Source organism: Urocampus carinirostris, chromosome 2 (assembly GCF_059441175.1).
Source record: "Urocampus carinirostris isolate Australia breed hairy pipefish chromosome 2, RoL_Ucar_1.0, whole genome shotgun sequence".
Taxonomy (NCBI): Eukaryota; Metazoa; Chordata; class Actinopteri; order Syngnathiformes; family Syngnathidae; genus Urocampus; species Urocampus carinirostris.
Window position 1 is genome coordinate 9153561 of NC_142350.1, and position 18228 is coordinate 9171788.

At 36.8% G+C, this 18228-nt stretch overlaps 1 protein-coding gene across 1 annotated transcript; it reads left to right on the forward strand.

The window, feature by feature from the left end:
• The first annotated feature begins 245 nt into the window (after nucleotides 1-245).
• rbm24a (RNA binding motif protein 24a) lies at nucleotides 246-14019 on the forward strand. The gene is made up of 4 exons (XM_088327794.1): nucleotides 246-603; nucleotides 2734-2857; nucleotides 7021-7075; nucleotides 12580-14019. The coding sequence occupies exons 1-4, from the start codon at nucleotides 436-438 to the stop codon at nucleotides 12914-12916; spliced, it is 684 nt and encodes a 227-aa protein (XP_088183920.1). The 5' UTR covers nucleotides 246-435; the 3' UTR covers nucleotides 12917-14019.
• The last annotated feature ends 4209 nt before the right edge of the window (nucleotides 14020-18228 follow it).

An 18228-nucleotide genomic window follows, 5' to 3' on the forward strand; every position in this document is an offset into this window, starting at 1 on the left:
AAAACGAATTGAAACCAGCGCCGGTAATTCATTTTTTTTAAATGTCGAGATTTTCGAATGAAAATAAGTGTGACATAACTCAACAAAGGTTGAGAAACACTGGCTTAAAGAGACAGTATACACTTGTGGGCCGTCCTAGAGGAGGAGTTGTAGGCTCAACTTTTTTTTTCTTTTTTAGAGGGGTGGGTGGCATGTATTCCCCTGTCTATGTGTGAGAGAGAGGATTCATTTGGGACCAGCAGAAGAGGAGACTACTAGAAGTAGTCCTCATGCTGATGCAGAAGCCCCCTGACCATCACTACGTCCATCTACCTCCAGGCTGGAACTCCCTCCTCCTCCTTCTCCTTTTTTCTCTTCCATCAAATACCCAAGACGCTCTGCACTAACTTTTATTTAATTTGAATCATCAGTCTCTTGTTATTTTCTTAATTAACGATGCACACCACACAAAAGGACACCACCTACACTAAGATCTTTGTTGGGGGGCTGCCTTACCACACCACTGACTCCAGTCTCAGGAAGTACTTTGAGGTGTTTGGCGAGATCGAAGAGGCGGTGGTCATCACTGACAGGCAGACTGGAAAGTCTCGGGGCTATGGATTTGTGAGTATTCGATTAATCGGAAAAGTTTGTGCGAAATTGAAAGAGGGCTTTCGTCCGAGGTTGTCAATTAGTGTACTTAAATGATCATAAAATATCAACACATTTGAAACTGAAATTTCAAATTCTGTAAAGGTACAGATACTTAACTATAGTACTAGTGCAAGAAAAACCAAAATATATATTCTGCTTGTCGGGACCGAAAAAATCTTTTCATGAAATTGTTTTTCAACTGGTTTGTGGTTTAACAATACGTAAAGAAATCATGCTTGTCCACGTATGTTTGAGGGTATTTTATTTTTATTTGATAAACTTTTTATTGCACATGTATTTTAATTGTCATATATAATTATTGTATGTAACATATAATAGTTATATTATTCATTTTTATTGTGTTTTATCTTACATTTTTACTTTATAATTGTATTTATTTTTGGTGGTTTAACACAAATAGTCATCTTCTAAAATGCTGTGTACATTTACAAAATTTTAAATACATTGATATAGTTATGGAAATGTAATTATGATATAAAATGTAAATTAAATTAATATTGTACAATATTATTTGAAATGTGTATGATCAACAATTTAGATTCTATGAAAGAAACATGACAAATATTTAAAAAATACACAACAATATATTTTAGTGGGTTCCTCCTTTATAATTATTTATAAATTCGACAAAATCCATATACCTATACAAAATAAATTATACAAAATAAAATATTTGAGAAAACATTGTATATTATTAAAACATAGTTCATTTAAAAACTATTAATATATACATTTATAAATTCTACAAAATGTATAATCAATCCAAATACCTATACAAAATAAATTAAAAATAATATTGTATTATATTAAAAAAATAATTTATTTTAAAACTATATATATATATATATATAGAGAGAGAGAGACATCCTCATTCATTAGCTGCACCGCTTATCCTCAGTAGGGTTGCGGGGGTGTTGGAGCCTATCCCAGCAATCATCGGGTAGTGGGCAGGGGACACCCTGAACTGGTTGCCAGCCAATCGCAGGGCACACAGGGACAGACAACTCGCTTGCTCATTCACACCTAGGGACAATTTGGACCGGCCAATCCACCTGAAATGCATGTGTGTGGAATGAGGGAGGAAACCGGGGTGCCCGGAGAAAACCCACGCAAGCACGGGGAGAACATGCAAACTCCACACAGTAAATCCGGTAGCTGGAATAACCCACACAGGAGGTACCCAAGACCTTAGAACTGTGCCGCACACGTGCTAACCGTGCTGCCCTATATGTAGACATGTATGACATAGATAAATAAATAATATCTAAAAAACACAAATGATTTATAATTGATATTTTTTTTAAATGTCTGGGATCTGCTCTCCCCCGCGCCCCTATTGAGGATAAGCGGCTCAGAAAAGGGATGGATGAATGGCTATTTAAAATGTGTGTTTTTTCAGAATAAAAATAGAATCAAATAATACAAAGACACATGGTATAAAACAATTCATTCCCCAGTTTATTTCAAGGTAAATACATTGATTAAATAATAACAATTTTGGACTATAAAATATGACATGATAACTAATAATGATTATGTTATTAAAATATGAAAATAGTACTAGAAGGTTTGACACTGCATAGGTCCCCCATGCTAAACTGCTCTCACTTCACATCAAAAGTGAAGTCTTTAGTCATAAATATATTTGAGGGCAAATGTCTGTTTTTGTAAAGTACTACAGATATTGCTACTCACTAATGTGAAAACAATTTATTTTCTCACATAAGAATACTGGCACAAAAAATCAGAGTATTTACAAAATATTTGTGCTTGATAGAAATAGTTTGTATGAAAGCTGACATATGCTCATCTGATATCCAATGCTCAGATGGAATCAACAAGGACAATGTAACATCCACTTTTGCTCCAACTCCATTGTTTAGTAGGCGTTGCCAGGAATTTCTGGCGCTTTCCCTTGCCATTAATCCTTAAATTCACACCACCGCTTCCAAAATAGACAAATGGAACGCTTTTGGATGTGCGATTCTGTTTCCCCCGACAACCTTTACAGGAAGTCAAAGCCTGGCTAGGTGTAAACAACCAACTTACTTGGCCAAAATGTGCTCTCCTCCTTCCCAGGTGACCATGGCGGATCGCTCGGCCGCCGACAGGGCATGTAAGGACCCCAACCCCATCATCGACGGCAGGAAGGCTAACGTCAACCTTGCCTACTTGGGGGCCAAGCCTCGAGTGATGCAGCCAGGTGGGAACCCACCATGTGCAAGATTCTTTTGCACTGCCCTGTGCTAAATAATTGGCTTTTACAGTGAACCCTTGTGCAATATCTGTGAAGTAGAAACCTTTATTTATTTTTAACAATTATCATACCATTAAATACTCTATTGCAGTGGTTCTTAACTGGTCTCGCTAGAGGACCCAAATCAAGAAATCATTTCCAACTTTCAGACAAATGAAAAGAAAGGATTTTGCAGTTTGAACCAAATATTGTAGAATATATTCACATTAAAAGAAAACAAAATAAAATCACCAGCCAAACCATAACGACTTCAAGTAATAATATTCCCTTAAATGCTCAAATGGCTGCATTTTTGAAGGGACAGCGTGTATTCTTTGGCTACTAAATGTCGTTTTATTGTGTCCAGAGGTGGGTTGAATCGCCCAAATTTGAACTCAAGTCAAAGTACTGTTACTTTAGAATAATATGCCTCAAGTAGAAGTAAAAAGTAGTCATCCAAATAATGACATAATATTTATTATAATAATTTTTTTAAACAACTGTTTAATCAGATCATCAAATCCTCAAAGTTCATTCAATTAACAATAGATTAAAAGTGATTTAAAAATAGAGTAAAATAATCAAGGTAACTTCAAGTACTTTAATAAAAAATGAAACAACAAAAGTATAATTCAAAAAACTAAATCAAGCTTAAGTAGCACATTTAAAGCCCTCGTACCTTTTTTAAAGGCTCTGCAGGTAACAACAATGCTATACGACAACAACAACAATACGATACGATAACAACAAGGTGGCACAGGGGTTGGCAACCCAAAATGTTGAAAGATTATTCATATTGAACCCCCAAAAAATGAAAAACAAATGTGCCAGGGACCGCAAAAAATTTAAAACTTTATATAAGCCTTAAAGTGAATGCAATACGTGCTTTATGTATGATTCTCAGGCTACTTTAAAAATGACTAAGTTGATGAAGCTAATCCAGTGGAGAATGACGTGACTACTCTGTTGTATGATACCAGCAAAAGTTTAACTCTGTACTATTTCATTTCTATTTTGAGTATAGGAAAAAACAACAACTAAGGTGCATCATGTGCCCCTTATCTGCGCAACAAAATGAGTAGTATAAAACGCTTGATTTATCTATTAAAAAAAAATAGCAACATTTTGAAAAGGTAAAGTAAAAATATCACATTAATACAGTTTAAGTTTGATTTCTGTGCTGTTATTTTTATCTTTTTACTTTTGGGGTCCATGGCGGATCTCTCACACACACACACACACACACACACACACACACACACACACACACACACACACACACACACACACACACACACACACACACACACACACACACACACAAACACACACACACACACACACACACCGGTTAGCTACCTGCCAGGCTTAGGATCATGGGATGATGTAATTGTAACCAGTGCAGTGCTTTGAGACAACTTGTGATTAAGGGCTATACAAATTAATGTGACATGAATTGACTTGACTTGTGACAATGCGCCTTTAAAAGGGGCAAGGCTCGGGCCTTACTCAGGGAACACGGGAAAGAAAAGAAGCAAAGGGAAAATGCCGGTACTTACATGGAGAGGGATTTAAGTAATGGGTTCAATGAGGTCTAATGTAGCGGAGTAAGCGTACAGTTCCTTCTTCACAACTCTACTCAAGTGAAATTAAAAAGTATAGTGACTTAAGAATACTTCCAGAAGTACAAAATGTCCCCAAACGTACTATAGTAAATGTAATGGAGTAAATGTAACTTGTTACTACCCATCTCTGATTCTGTCGTGCATCCAACAACAAGTGCTAAAAAGCACAAGGAAGAATAAGAACTATAGATACTCAAAGTGGCCAAAATACACCATTTTCCTCTCATTTATTTGTCTTTGACAAGGTTTTAGGGGTACACTTGGCAGCAAAATAGTGGATAATCATGTCAGCTCCCCCTAGGTCAACCTCATGTTATGTTAAATGAATATAAATGCATGTTTATATGATAGTTCATAGTGTATATTTTTGCTTACATTCAAATCAATATTTTGTTTTGAATTTCAACTAGAAGGCGCTAAATAATACTCAATGACCCTTTAATGGAATCCAAAACCCTTCACTTCAGTTGCTATGTCTTCAAGATAATAAAATCTATATCTCATATATTCTTCCGCCGTATCTGTTTGACCATGTTTTACATTTGTAGATGAACTTCATTGGTCTTTTTCTGCGGTGTGGAAATGGGGGTGTCGACTCACATTTGCAGCAAATCATCAGTTAAAGAGTTTAAATGGCCCTCAGTTATTCTTCTAAGTTTAAGTCAAGTCATGTTTATTTAGCCTTATTTCGCCAAGGCAAAGGATTACAACCCACTGAAAACTGGTCTGCAACCCACACAGCTGCTCTATTGCACATTGAAACCAAAGGACAACCCCTTTTACAGGTCGAAGCATTTATATAACAAATGAAAATACTGTATTCTTTACCCATAAACACTTAATTTTTACTAAGAGTAGGGACTCTTTAATAATCGGAAGGCAAAACACAAGGCTACATGAAAATTCATCAAGCAGCGAGACTGTGAAAGGTGAAAAACGTTATAATAAGGGGTTTATTAAGTGTTGGAATCGTTTTGCCAACCGAAATACTGGTAAATGATTGGTTGTCATGCAATATTTTATTTGTTGGTGTTTAAAAAACATCTACAGGCCACCTATTTGTTTATGTATTTGTCTATTCATTTGTTTATTCATTTACTTACATATTTATTTTTTTACATATTTCTATTTCTTCATGTATCGATTTCAAATATTTTTATCTTTTTCTGTATTTCTGTATTCATAATTAATTTTGTGTTTCATGTATTTTTTTTAGGTATTTCTTATTATTTTTATGTATTTATTATTCATGTATTTTTATAGTATATATTTGTTTTTTAATGTATTCATTTTTAATATCAATTTTTGAGTGCATTTATTTTTTATTTTTGCATATTAAAAAAGTGGGCCACATCTTACGCTACAAGGTGTAAGATTGTCTTGACAATTTCAGTACTTTAAAGAGCGGAGGCTTTCTGAGAATAATTTTATTTAGGGCTTTTATACATTCATTACTAAAGATTTGAAAATATTCAATTTAACAGGTTTTACTGTACAAGTATAAGATTACCAGTATTATGCCAATCCAAAATAACGGCTTTAGCATCATGTGTAATTTTCGGATTATTGAAAATCAAAACCTTAACATTCGTAGTTTAATTTACTAAAAACATGTTTATTAAATAATACATTTTAAGATTGTTATGTCAACCCGAATATTGAAAAATGTATGGGTGTCTACAAACCACTCTAAGGATCACTTTTTTACCTTACAAGTTGTCAGATAATTTCACAATTTGAGTAGATAGATAGATAGATAGATAGATACTTTATTCATCCCCGAAGGGAAATTCACATTTCCAGCAGCATCCCTGAGCTGAGAACAGTACAATAATAAAGCCAAAAGAATACAATATACAAATACCCAGTGTGACGTGCAAATGCCCACTGTAGCGTGTTATATAGAGTAACTAAATAGTGCTACACAGAATACATATTGCAGTAAGATTCGGTAATATCCAATGTAGGTGGTGTGGTTTAATGTGGGCCTTTACTCTGCCGGGTGGAGTTAAAGAGGCTCATGGCATGAGGAAGAAAAGATCTCTTCAGTCTGTCCGTAGTACAAGACAGTGACAGCAGTCTGTCGCTGAAACTGCTCTTCTGTCTGGAGATAATGCTGTGTAGTGGATGCGATGGATTGTCCATGATTGACCTCGGCGCCGGAAGTTGTACAAGATCTACCTAAAACATCTAGATAATGATTGAATCATTATTTTAACGATAAGTGTTTAGGGGTAATTCTATTTGTATATCTTTATTTCTTTATTTTAATTTTACAGTACAGACACATTTTACCGATTGTTTCAACTCAACAAAGTGTCAGATTGTTTTGCCAAATTTGGTCACGCAGTGATATTGCAAATAAATCTGAGTTAAGCATTGCTTCATTCATTTGTTTATTAATCTAATCGAAACAAACCTAAAAACCTACATTTAGGGTATATTTGAGCTTGGCAAGTCTGTTTTGCCAAACCTGGGACTTATTTCTTTATCTAAAATTTACAGGTTTTACCTTCGGAGTTCCCCAAATTCACCCTGCGTTCATCCAAAGGCCTTATGGGTAAGTTGACTGCTCTGTTTGTAGTCCAACGTAAAGTGAATAATTTAAAATCTAAAATGTTTGAATTCATGGAAGGTTAGAGAATACATGCATTTGCATCAACTTTCTAAACTCAATGATACACTTATAAGTACATTTAATATTTTTCAATGCCTTCCTCACTTACTCTAAGATGTTTGATTTTTTAATTGTTTTTGTTTTTATTATTTTCATAATTGTTAAAGAATTGAATTTTATTCAGCAATGTTTTATCATAATTTTAAATTGGCAAACATTTTAATTTTATGAAAACAAAAAACGTGCTTCCCGTTTTATTTTGAAAGAAAAAAAAGGAATATTTTGTTATATATTTTAAAGCAATCTTTGAAATTTTTTTTACCTGCAAAAAATAGAAGGAACAACATAAAATTAGTCTATAACCCCCTCTCCCCCCAGAAAATTGTACACAGTTTTTGAAACGCTTGACATACTAATAGACACGACTCTTCTTTACTAGCTACCCAGATAGCTAGAAAAAAGGTTAGTTAGCTAGCTAACAATATTTATAGCGGTATTCAATATTGAGGTAGCTAGAAGAAAGGTTCTAGCAACCAATTGGCAAGGTATGTAGTTTGATAGCTAGCTAGGTATGTTGCAATATATCTAGCTGCATTGCTAAATAGCCAGCAAAATAGGTTGCTAGCCTGCCAAATTACAAGCAAATCAGCGAGCGAGAAAAACTATAAGAATATTGTCAGCCTGCTAGCAAGTTTTCGAGTGACATCCACTATTTAGGTAGCTAGACATAGAGATAAGTAGCACCCTAGCTACTTATTGAGCTAGGTATGTAGCTTTAAAGGTACCTCCTAATGGAGCTCTCTATTTAGCTTGATAGCTAATTACCATGCAAAATAGCTTGCTAACCAGCGAGAAAACTAGCTAGCTATAAAGATAGATGGGAAGATAGTTAGCTTGCCAGAAAAAAAAGATTATAGTTACTTTCAGTACGTTGCTAGCTCGCTGTTTAGCTATATACACGACTATATATGTTACTAGCTAGCTATTGAGCTTGCTATGTAGCCGTATGGGTTGTGAAATATCTCGCTAGCTAACTAGCTGATTAGTTAGTGAGTAATATTACTAGACATGTATCTATTTTGGTACATATAGAGATGTAGTGGCTGTATATTAAATATTAAAGGATCAGATTTCTGTATGCAGATATCTGAGTAACGGAAATTTCCCGTCTGACAAAAAATTGTGTGTTTATGTTTGTAAGCATCTTTCTTTCTCTGGTTCGACAGCTAAGCTAATTGAAAAGCGTAGAATCGGAGAACAAAGGCGATGACGGCTGCACGTATGTGCTTTCGAATTCATTTTCTTCTTTTTTTGGACTTGTATGAAGTGGTTTTGTAGCTTACGACTTGTGTGTTTTCTTTAGCGTTAACGACAGTTGGGTTGATGGAGTTTTTGGGTGTTTTTTTGTGTGGTTTCATCTCTTTTGTTGTTAACAAAATCACACAAGGTGATAAATTCTTCCTCTCGTTACTAGCAAATTCCCCTCTAGTCGTGTTTTCACGTTATTATTTGTGTGTTTTTGTCTGCGAGCGTGCACAAAAAGTTGCAAACAAATCCCTTTCTCTTTCCCCGCCTCGCTTATTCCTATTCTCTGCATTGAAGCGTTTTTTTTTGGTCACATGGTGCGCTCGGTGTTAACGAAAACAAGCACGCCCTTTGTGGTGGCACAAAGCCTCGAATGCTGACACTGCAGCAGCATGAAGCTCAGTATGTGAAAGGGTCCCAGGAAAAAAAATGCTAGCCGCCCTTTTTTTACCAGGGTTTTATGAACACCTGTACATTGATGCTCTTATTTAGTGTTGTCCTCTTCATTATTGTTTGTTTGCACACTGAGTTCTAAACTTGTTGTTTCTGGTATGTTGTAATGCCAGAAGTGTATTCACGTTGCTCGCCGTTTGTCACATGATGTTCCTAAGAATTGTCCAATTAGAAGGGTGAAACACACAATCACTTCTTCAGTTTTACCTTTTTAATTTCTTTCAGGTCTGTTTGGACATCCTGCGAAATAGTAAAGAAATGTTTGGATTCTATTTTTTGTTTTGTGTGAGAAAATACTTCTAGGTTATGCTATTGTCCTGAAACACCAATGTTATCTAGTGGTACAAAAATCACCCAATGCAAGTAAACAGATTTGTGGATTTCCGTTTTGTTTTGTGTGAGGAAAAAAAATCTAAATATTTTGTAAGTTACTGTCGAACATGAAACACTAATGTCATTTAGTGATACAATAGTCATTCAAACACAAATTAAAACATTTGTGGATTTTGTAGCGAGCCAAATTCTGTTGCTATATGTTACTAGCTATAATTAATCTAACTATCAAAAGGTTATGTTTAAACAAGCATTATTTTAATGGTCAGTTCATTCATTTTAGAACAGGCACAGTAATAGGGAGCAAATGATCCTTTCAAGCTCTGTTTTAAGTCAGGCAGCCTTCCATCATTATTTATTATATCAACAAGTATATTAATATGACAAACAAAAATAACTACAACCACAAGCTAGCTAGCTTAGCTGGATAGCCATATGTTGCTGCGTGCGCAAACACTTTCAGAATATTTTCTTACTGTAACTGTTGTCAAACATGAATATCTAATGTCATATAGTGGTACAAAAATCACACTAATCTAGCCATCTATCTAAAAGGATCGCTAACAGACAAGAAAATAGCTTGCTAGCGGGCAAACCAGCTAGCTATAAATAAACATAAGAATAGTTAGTTTGTGAGTAAATTAAAAATGAAAAATAGATTTTAAACATTATATTTTAAATATTAAATGTCATATTTTAAATTATATATATATATATATATATATATATATATATATATATATATATATATATATATATATATATATATATATATATATATATATATATATATATATATATATATATATGTATATATATATATATGTGTATATATATATATATATATATATATATAAGTATCTGCATTCAGTAAATTGGTAGGTAACTAGTTAGCTAAATACCCGGCAAAATACCCTACTAGTAGCTAGGTATTTCATTATTTATCGAGCTCGATAGCTAACTACCAAGCAAAACAGCTCCCTACCCTGCTAACTAAACAGGATTTTTATGCTTCTTAAAGTTATTTTGTGCACCATGATGTTTTACTTGTACAAATCGAGCATTCATCTCATCTAGAAGTGTGATAAATACTCAACAAATATTTCCTTTAAAAAAAAAAATATCCTCAATCAAAAGGATTTGCGGTTAAATATAATATAACAGAATATATAACATATATACAACAAAACAGAGTCCCAAAGTGCAGAATGTGCCTCATTTTTCATAGTTGTTGATTTAATTGAAACACTTCCCTAGCCCCTGCCCCCTCTGCGACCTCTTTTTGAAAACTGTCCAGCTGTCAAAGCGGTGCTGACATTTTCACAATGCTGCGCCGGGGCTCATTGCCCGAGTCCCGGACCCGGACACCGCCGTTGTAAGCCGAGTCAAAACCCAGACCCCCCTCATCCTCCACCCCCATTTTTACACATTAAATTTGTGTTTTTCGATATGTATTTAAACATATCTTGCTTTTATTTTGTCAAGACCATTTTAATCTAGTTGAAGTTGACATAATCATTTCCAGTCAATTAACCTTAATGTTATAGTGTAATTAATTATTCCTTAATATTTATTATTATTTATTATCTGAAGGAAGTTGAATGTTTTCGAGATGAAGTGTTTGAGGACTATGTTAGGAGTGACAAGATTGGATAGACTGAGAAATGAAATTGTGAGAGACAGAACTGGAGTAGTCGTGGAACTGAGCAAGCGTGTGGACAAGAGAGTACTCGGTTGGTTTGGACACATGGAGAGGATGGATGAGAGGCGAATGTTGAAGAGGATCTACAGAGCAGAAGTCAACGGAAGGAGACCAAGAGGAAGGCCGCGATTGACGTGGATGGATGGGGTTATGAGTGCACTGCAGGAAAGAGGTCTCAATATAATGGAAGCTAGAGCTCTTGTTGGTGATAGAAAGGAGTGGAGAGGTGTTGTGAAAGGATAGTGGGATTGTGGACGCGTTCTTAAGGATGGACTGGGCACTTGTATGATGCGGCAGGGATAAACCAGTGAAAGCTGTCGGCCCTGCTGTTGAACAAAAGAGTGTGTTGTGTCACCCTGACCCGAGTGACATGGCCACTTTCTGGTGTCTCATTTCATCTGGAGGGACGAAAGCATGACCAACTTGGGTGCCGAGGTGCTTAACTTGTTTGGGTGTTTGGGCAATTGTTGGCCATGGTCCAAAAATGTTTGTGTGTTTTTTTTGCTATTTATTTCCCTTTTATTTTCTTTGTTATTGTATGTGTGTGTCTTGGTGTCGGTCAGCCCTCTTGAGGGATATGACCAAGGTAGATAGATAGACAGATTTATTATCTGTGAGCAGATCATACTGAATATTTCCAAATTACTTACCATGTATAGATAGATAGATAGATAGATAGATAGATAGATAGATAGATAGATAGATAGATAGATAGATAGATAGATAGATAGATAACCGAAAGACACCCAAAGGACATATTTATTTGGTTGTGAAGGGAAAGTTTTCAAGAAAATCTGTCATAAAACGAGTTTTGGTTACTATTACAAAACTACTACAAATTAAAGGATCTACGGTGAAATGCTGGAGCAGAGAATGATCCCGTTCTTCCGGAAACTTGGCCGCAGGACAATGTTCCAGCCGGACAATGACCCCTTATACCATATACACCTCTAAGATGACCAAGGCTTTTCTAAAGGGGCTAAAGGTAAAGGGGATGGTCTGCCCAAGCATGTCTCCAAATCTAAATCCAATAGAACGTCTTTGGGGCATGCTCAGGCAGAAGGTGGATAAGCACAAGTTCTGGAATATCCCTCAGCTCAGTCATGTTGTCATGGAGGAGTGGAAGAGCATTCCAATGGCAATTTGTGAGGCTCTGGTGGAATCCATCACCAGGAGGATTTAAGTGGCTATGCAAAATCATGGTTGCCACACAAAATATTGAACTTCAGGGACTTTAACTTAAGGGTGTACTCATTTTTGTTTCCAAGGGTTTAGTTGCTAATGGCTGTATTTTGAGTTTTTTGAGGAAAAAAAATAAATTAATGCTGACATAGAAGCTTTACACGGACTTTCATCGTGTTAAAGTGATGTTTTCAATTAATGTTTTCAAATCGATTGTTGTTGAACGCCATGATGAAATCTCTGCAGAAATGAGAGGGGTGTACTCACTTTTGTGACTTACAGTATGTTTAAATCAAGTAAAAAATGAACCACACCCATTTTAGACAAAACTCCACAGTCCAAAAGATGCCAGCAAGTTTTGTTCTGGATCTCCCCTGTCCTATTTTGGTGTCCATTTTCGATTATAGTATTTCTCCCTTCGCTTCTCCCGAAAGCAACCACGCAAAGCTAACCATCTGGTGTCCTCCCGCAGTATCCCGACGCACTACGTGTACCCTCAGGCTTTCGTGCAACCCAGCGTGGTTATTCCGCATGTGCAGCCCACCGCCGCCGCCGCCCCGCCACCCGCCACGTCCCCGTACATCGACTACACCGGGGCCGCCTACGCTCAATACTCAGCTGTTAGTGCTGCGACCGCCGCTGCATACGAGCAATATCCCTACACCGCCTCCCCCGCTGCTGCCGGCTACCTGAGCGCCGCAGGGTACGGCTACGCGGTTCAACAGCCCCTCGCCACTGCCGCAGGTTCTCCCGCTGCCGCTTTTGGCCAGTATCAACCTCAGCAGCTACAAGCTGATCGCATGCAATAGCAGGAACTGATTCTGAATGCTGTGCAACCAAAAACCAGAAAAAGTCGCCGTACAAATATGATAATGACATTATTCTGTAGTTTTTTTTTGAGAGGAACCGGAAGAACTAATATCTGTCACCCAAGCCTTCAAAGTCCTATTGCTGTCTTTTTTTAACTGTAGGGCTTATTTTGTATATTTATTGTTGTCACACACACTGAGGGCTGTTTCTTTATTTGTATAATCAGGGAAAAAAAATTCAGCATGACCTCCTATCTTTAAAGGGACAGTGTGTAATATTTGATCACTAGATGTAAGGGTAAGATCTTCAGCCTGAGTTTGAGCCCGACCTCGGCTGAGCCTAAAATGTCAATCATTATATTAAAGTCGGGCCCTGTTTCTATCTCGCTGACTTTTGTTTCTCATAATCCACCCGTCATTGTTCTTCTTTGTATCTCTGCCTCCCCCTCTCTAAAAGTGCAACGCAAGATGCTGCTGTGGTTTATGGCCCAATTTTTAACCCATCAAAATGATGGACGGCTTTAAAATGCTCCAGTCAACTCTTTAAAAAATGATGGAAAAATTGTTGTTTAATGTAACCTGTCGTGCTTCACGGTTCACGGATCCCTTAACCGCCTGGGTAGACAGGGTACCATTGAGAACGTAACTGTGGATGCCTCTCTCCACTGTTTGCGTTCCTGGCCTGTTTTTGGTTCGATGCAAAGTAGGCACCAGTGCCGACACAGAAATATAAACGATGTAAATGTTTATACAGTCTTGTTTAACTTAAATTCGGTTACAAAAGACAGGCTTTAATTTGTTATCATAAATCACCTCTCCTCCTCCAGAGTTCTGACAAATAAAATAGGAAATTTCGGGTGTGCTTAGGGCTCGGTCCTGCAAATACATTAATTGGTTGGGCTCAGACCGGGTTGATGCAAAGAACAATACAAAGTAGGGAGACTCAAAGTGACAAACAGCACATTTTTTTATTTTCATTCTTTGCCCAGCCGTTCACAAGGTTTTGGGGGATACCCGTAAAAGCAAGACGTCGACAATCATGTCAGTTTCCTGTAGGTAAGCCTTGTATTATTAAAAATATATACAAATTGTGTGTACTGCAATTTCTGGCCTATATGCCGCACCCAATGTGTTTTAAGGAAAAGACATTTTGTACTTATAGCACCTGACGATATGTGTCACTGTTGAAACATGAGATAAAGAAATGGTACACAGGAAGAATTTTCAAAGTTGTATTAACAAACAAACGTGGGGAAAAGGCACCGAGACACAGTAACACAAGTAACAGCGCTAACAGGGCTGGTTAAAAGAACAAAGTCTGGTAGAAAATCTCAAAAACACAAGTACAGTAACACAGCAAAAAACAGCAACAGCATAGGTAACACAGTGCTAACAGGGCTGGTGCCAACGTCTTCTTCTATGTTGTCTATTGGCAATTGGGACCTGCGTCAACACCACCTGTCTCACATTGACCTTTTCTGCATGAGCGCCTCTAGTGGCCGTTAAAAGAATGCATACATTAGCTTGTGCATAAGCCAGAAGGTTGAATATGTGTGACAAAAGTTTTGGCTTACAGTCTGGTAATTACGGTATTCAAAAAAATGCACATATATGTGACTGTTGACATGTTTTTGCTTATTATTCAAATCCATATGTTTTTTTTCAACGACTTTTTTACCACTAGGAGGTGCTAAGTAATACACAATGTCCCTTTAAAGGATGACCTGAAACAAAAAACAACTTGCTTTGGAGGAAAAAAAGGCTGGGGCTTCGTTGAAAAGACAGAGCTAAGATAATGGATTTTTCTGAAATGTATTACTTTGTAGCTCAATTTGTAATTATTAAATTGGGTACCAATGGGAAGCACATACTGGAGGGGGCGGTTGGTTATACTGCCGTGGGTAGTTTTTAGGGGGGCTTTTCACATTCTTTCCCCTTTGAAAACCCTGCCAAACATGTCAGCACAAAAATACCCGAAAACTGTCTGCACCAGGCCCTCCGTGCAGTTTAGAATTCCAATAATGATGTTTGACTTATTACATTGATAATAAAACAGATGTAACAAATGTTGGTATGGAAGGGTGATCCACCCTGTCCCTCTAGACCCCCCTGGAAGAAGAACGTATCAATTGTTGCTCATTTGTTGAGCTGTCACAATTGAATCCCCCTGCCAGGCTGTAGATTTTTCTTTTTTTTTCTGGGGGAAAGGGGTGGGGGTGGGGGTAGGGTTATATTGAGTTTGCAGGGACCGCCCACCAACCCTCCCTCCAGTGTCAGCAAAAATCTACCCGGCAACTGCCTGCCTCAGTGTGCATTTCTTATTTAAAACAATGAGACCGTTGCTATTTAACATATTTATTTTTTTCCCTTTTATTTTGAAAGAGTAGTGGCGGTACTGTATTAATATTTTTTGTGTACTCATCTCAAGGCATATAATATATATCTATAAGTTATTTATTTAGATTGTTGTTTTCATATAATATTGATTATTATAATATATTAACATACTCATACCAAAAATCATTCAGTAGCTATTTAAAATACAATGCACTGTACTTTTATTTTTTAGCTTAGTGGTTAGATGTTTTGTAATGGAGAAACTTTATTGAAATGCATGCAAAACAAACAAAAAAAAACTATAAAAAAACAAAAAAGAAGAGCAAAACTGCTGCTTTATCCATTAGAATGTAAAGTCGTCATAGCTGTGCTTTTCTTATCTTTATTTCTTCGGGTTCACAATCATCCGACAATGTTGGGAATTTTTATACTTGAACTATTTCTTACAAGGGAAATGAGAAAAAGGAAAAAAAATAAATGTTTGAAGAAAAAAAACCTTTTCATTGTCACTGGATGAAAGTATGTAAAGTGTTGAAAAATATTACAAAGACATGTACTCAAAAAAATGCAATAAAATGTTCTGTATTTTAGCCATTTTCTCTTTTCTTTTTCCATTGTGTGCGTCCCTTTTCCCGCCATTTTGAATACGATCCTTTTGTTTAAGGACTTCTCAAGTTATCGTCTTCGTCATTTTCGCACCTCGGGACACGCTGAGACGACCATCAATGATGCAACGCTACTCAATAAGTCATGCTAGTTGCTGTGTTAACAGAAAACAAGATGGTCAAACACTGGTGAGATCTCCAGGGTGAGAACATCCCAAAGAAGGCATTCAATCAATCAAGCTAGCTAGCTAACTATCCATCTACCTAGCTTTTTAGCTAGCCAGCTAGCTAGATGGGAGTGTGTGGTCATGCAAATGTGAGGCCTCCATGGAGAGATCCTCCAAGAGACTGCATTCGATCAATCAATCAAGCTGGCAAGCTAACTATCTAGCCAGCCAGCTAGATAGATAGGTGTGTGTGGTCACGCACCGGCGAGGTCTTTGAGGGGAGATCATCCAAAACAAGGCAATCAATCAATATCCATCCATCCATCCTGCACCGCTTATCCTCAGTAGGGTCGCGGATGTGCTGGAGGCCATCCCAGCTCTCTACGGACAGTGGGTAGGGGACACCCCGAACTAGTTGCCAGGCAGTCACAGGGCACACAGGGACAGACAACTCGCTTGCTCATTCACACCTAGGGACAAGTTGGACCGGCCAATTAACCTAACATTCATGTTTTTGGAATGTGGGAGGAAAGCGGAGTGCCCGGAGGAAACCCACGCAAGCCCGGGGAGAACATGCAAACTCCACACAGGAGGTTCGATTTCATGACCTCAGAACTGTGCCGCACACGCGCTAACCACTGTTCCGCCGTGCTGATCAATCAATTTATAATTTTTTATTTATTTCCCTTTCTTTTTTTTACATGTTTAAATATTTTATTTTTTAGTTAATCTTTTAAATTATCCATCTATATTTTTATGTTTATATTTTCTGAACGTATTTTTTCAAATTTTCATTTGATATACTTTTCACTTTATATATATATATGTATCTTTAATCTTATATTTTTATTTATCATTATATTATGTTGAGGCGGCATGGCGGCGCAGCGGTTAGCGCGTGTGCGGCACAGTTCTCAGGTCATGGGAAGCTCCTGCGTGGGTTTGAATCCAGATACCGGCCTTCCTGTGCGGAGTTTGTATGTTCTCCCCGTGCTTGCGTGGGTTTCCTCCGGGCACTCCGGTTTCCGCCCACATTCCAAAAACATGCATTTCAGGTGAATTGGCCGGTCCAAATTGTCCCTAGGTGTGAATGAGCGAGCAAGTTGTCTGTCCCTGTGTGCCCTGCGATTGGCTGGCAACCAGTTCAGGGTGTCCCCTGCCCACTGCCCGATGATAACTGGGATGAGCTCCAGCACCGCCGCGACCCTAATGAGGATAAGCGGTGCAGCTAATGAGATGAGATGAGATTATATTAAGTTGAAATGAATTTTATATCAATCATTTATCTATCTAGCTAGCCATTTATGTTGCTTTTATATGCTTATATATGTCTTATTCGCTGGTCATACGGGTTGATATAAGCTATAATCAATCTGAATATTAATGTCTAATCAAGACCAATTCTATTACCCATTTCATTTATTTTACATCAGTCACACTCTTAGCTACCTAAGATTCCTTGCAAGCTTCATTTTTAAATACAGTATATTGTTTATCTTATGAATTATTATTATTATTATCATCATTATTATTATTTGTATTATTATTATTATTATTACTATCATTTTTATAATCATTTTTAGCATTATTTTTTACTATTAATATTATTATTATTACTATTATTAAGTTGTTGTTGTACATGTAAAAAAAGATGGCCAAAATCATTTACCTGTTCCTGCTGATCAATTATAAAAATAGTCATCTACTGTCACCTACTGTTGAGGAGGAATAATACAGTTGTTCTGCTGATCACACGCAGACTATAGAGACACTCTACAACTGCACTTATTTTGCAAATACAAATTGGGCAATAACAAAACATATATATTTTTAACATTTGAAATGAACCTATCAAGAACTAAATTGATAATTGTGATTCTTTGAAAGGAGTTACCGATACTCTGGGACATTAAGTATAATACTTCGAACGAAGCTTCATGACGTTCGGCAAATTATTGAGTACCAGGTACTCAATAATAGGTACTACCTAATGGTCCTAAAATGGGTTAATGTTGGGTTAACGGAAATTGACAAACGGCAGATGCTCAAAACTAATTGTAAGAAATATTTTCCATTTCTTGTTTTTTTAAATATGTTTTGAATAAAATTTTGACATGACGTTCCGTTACATTTATATATAATTACTTTTTTTTTTAAATGTCACTGTTGTGCCACTGTTTGTCGGTTATTTTTAGCTAGTCTG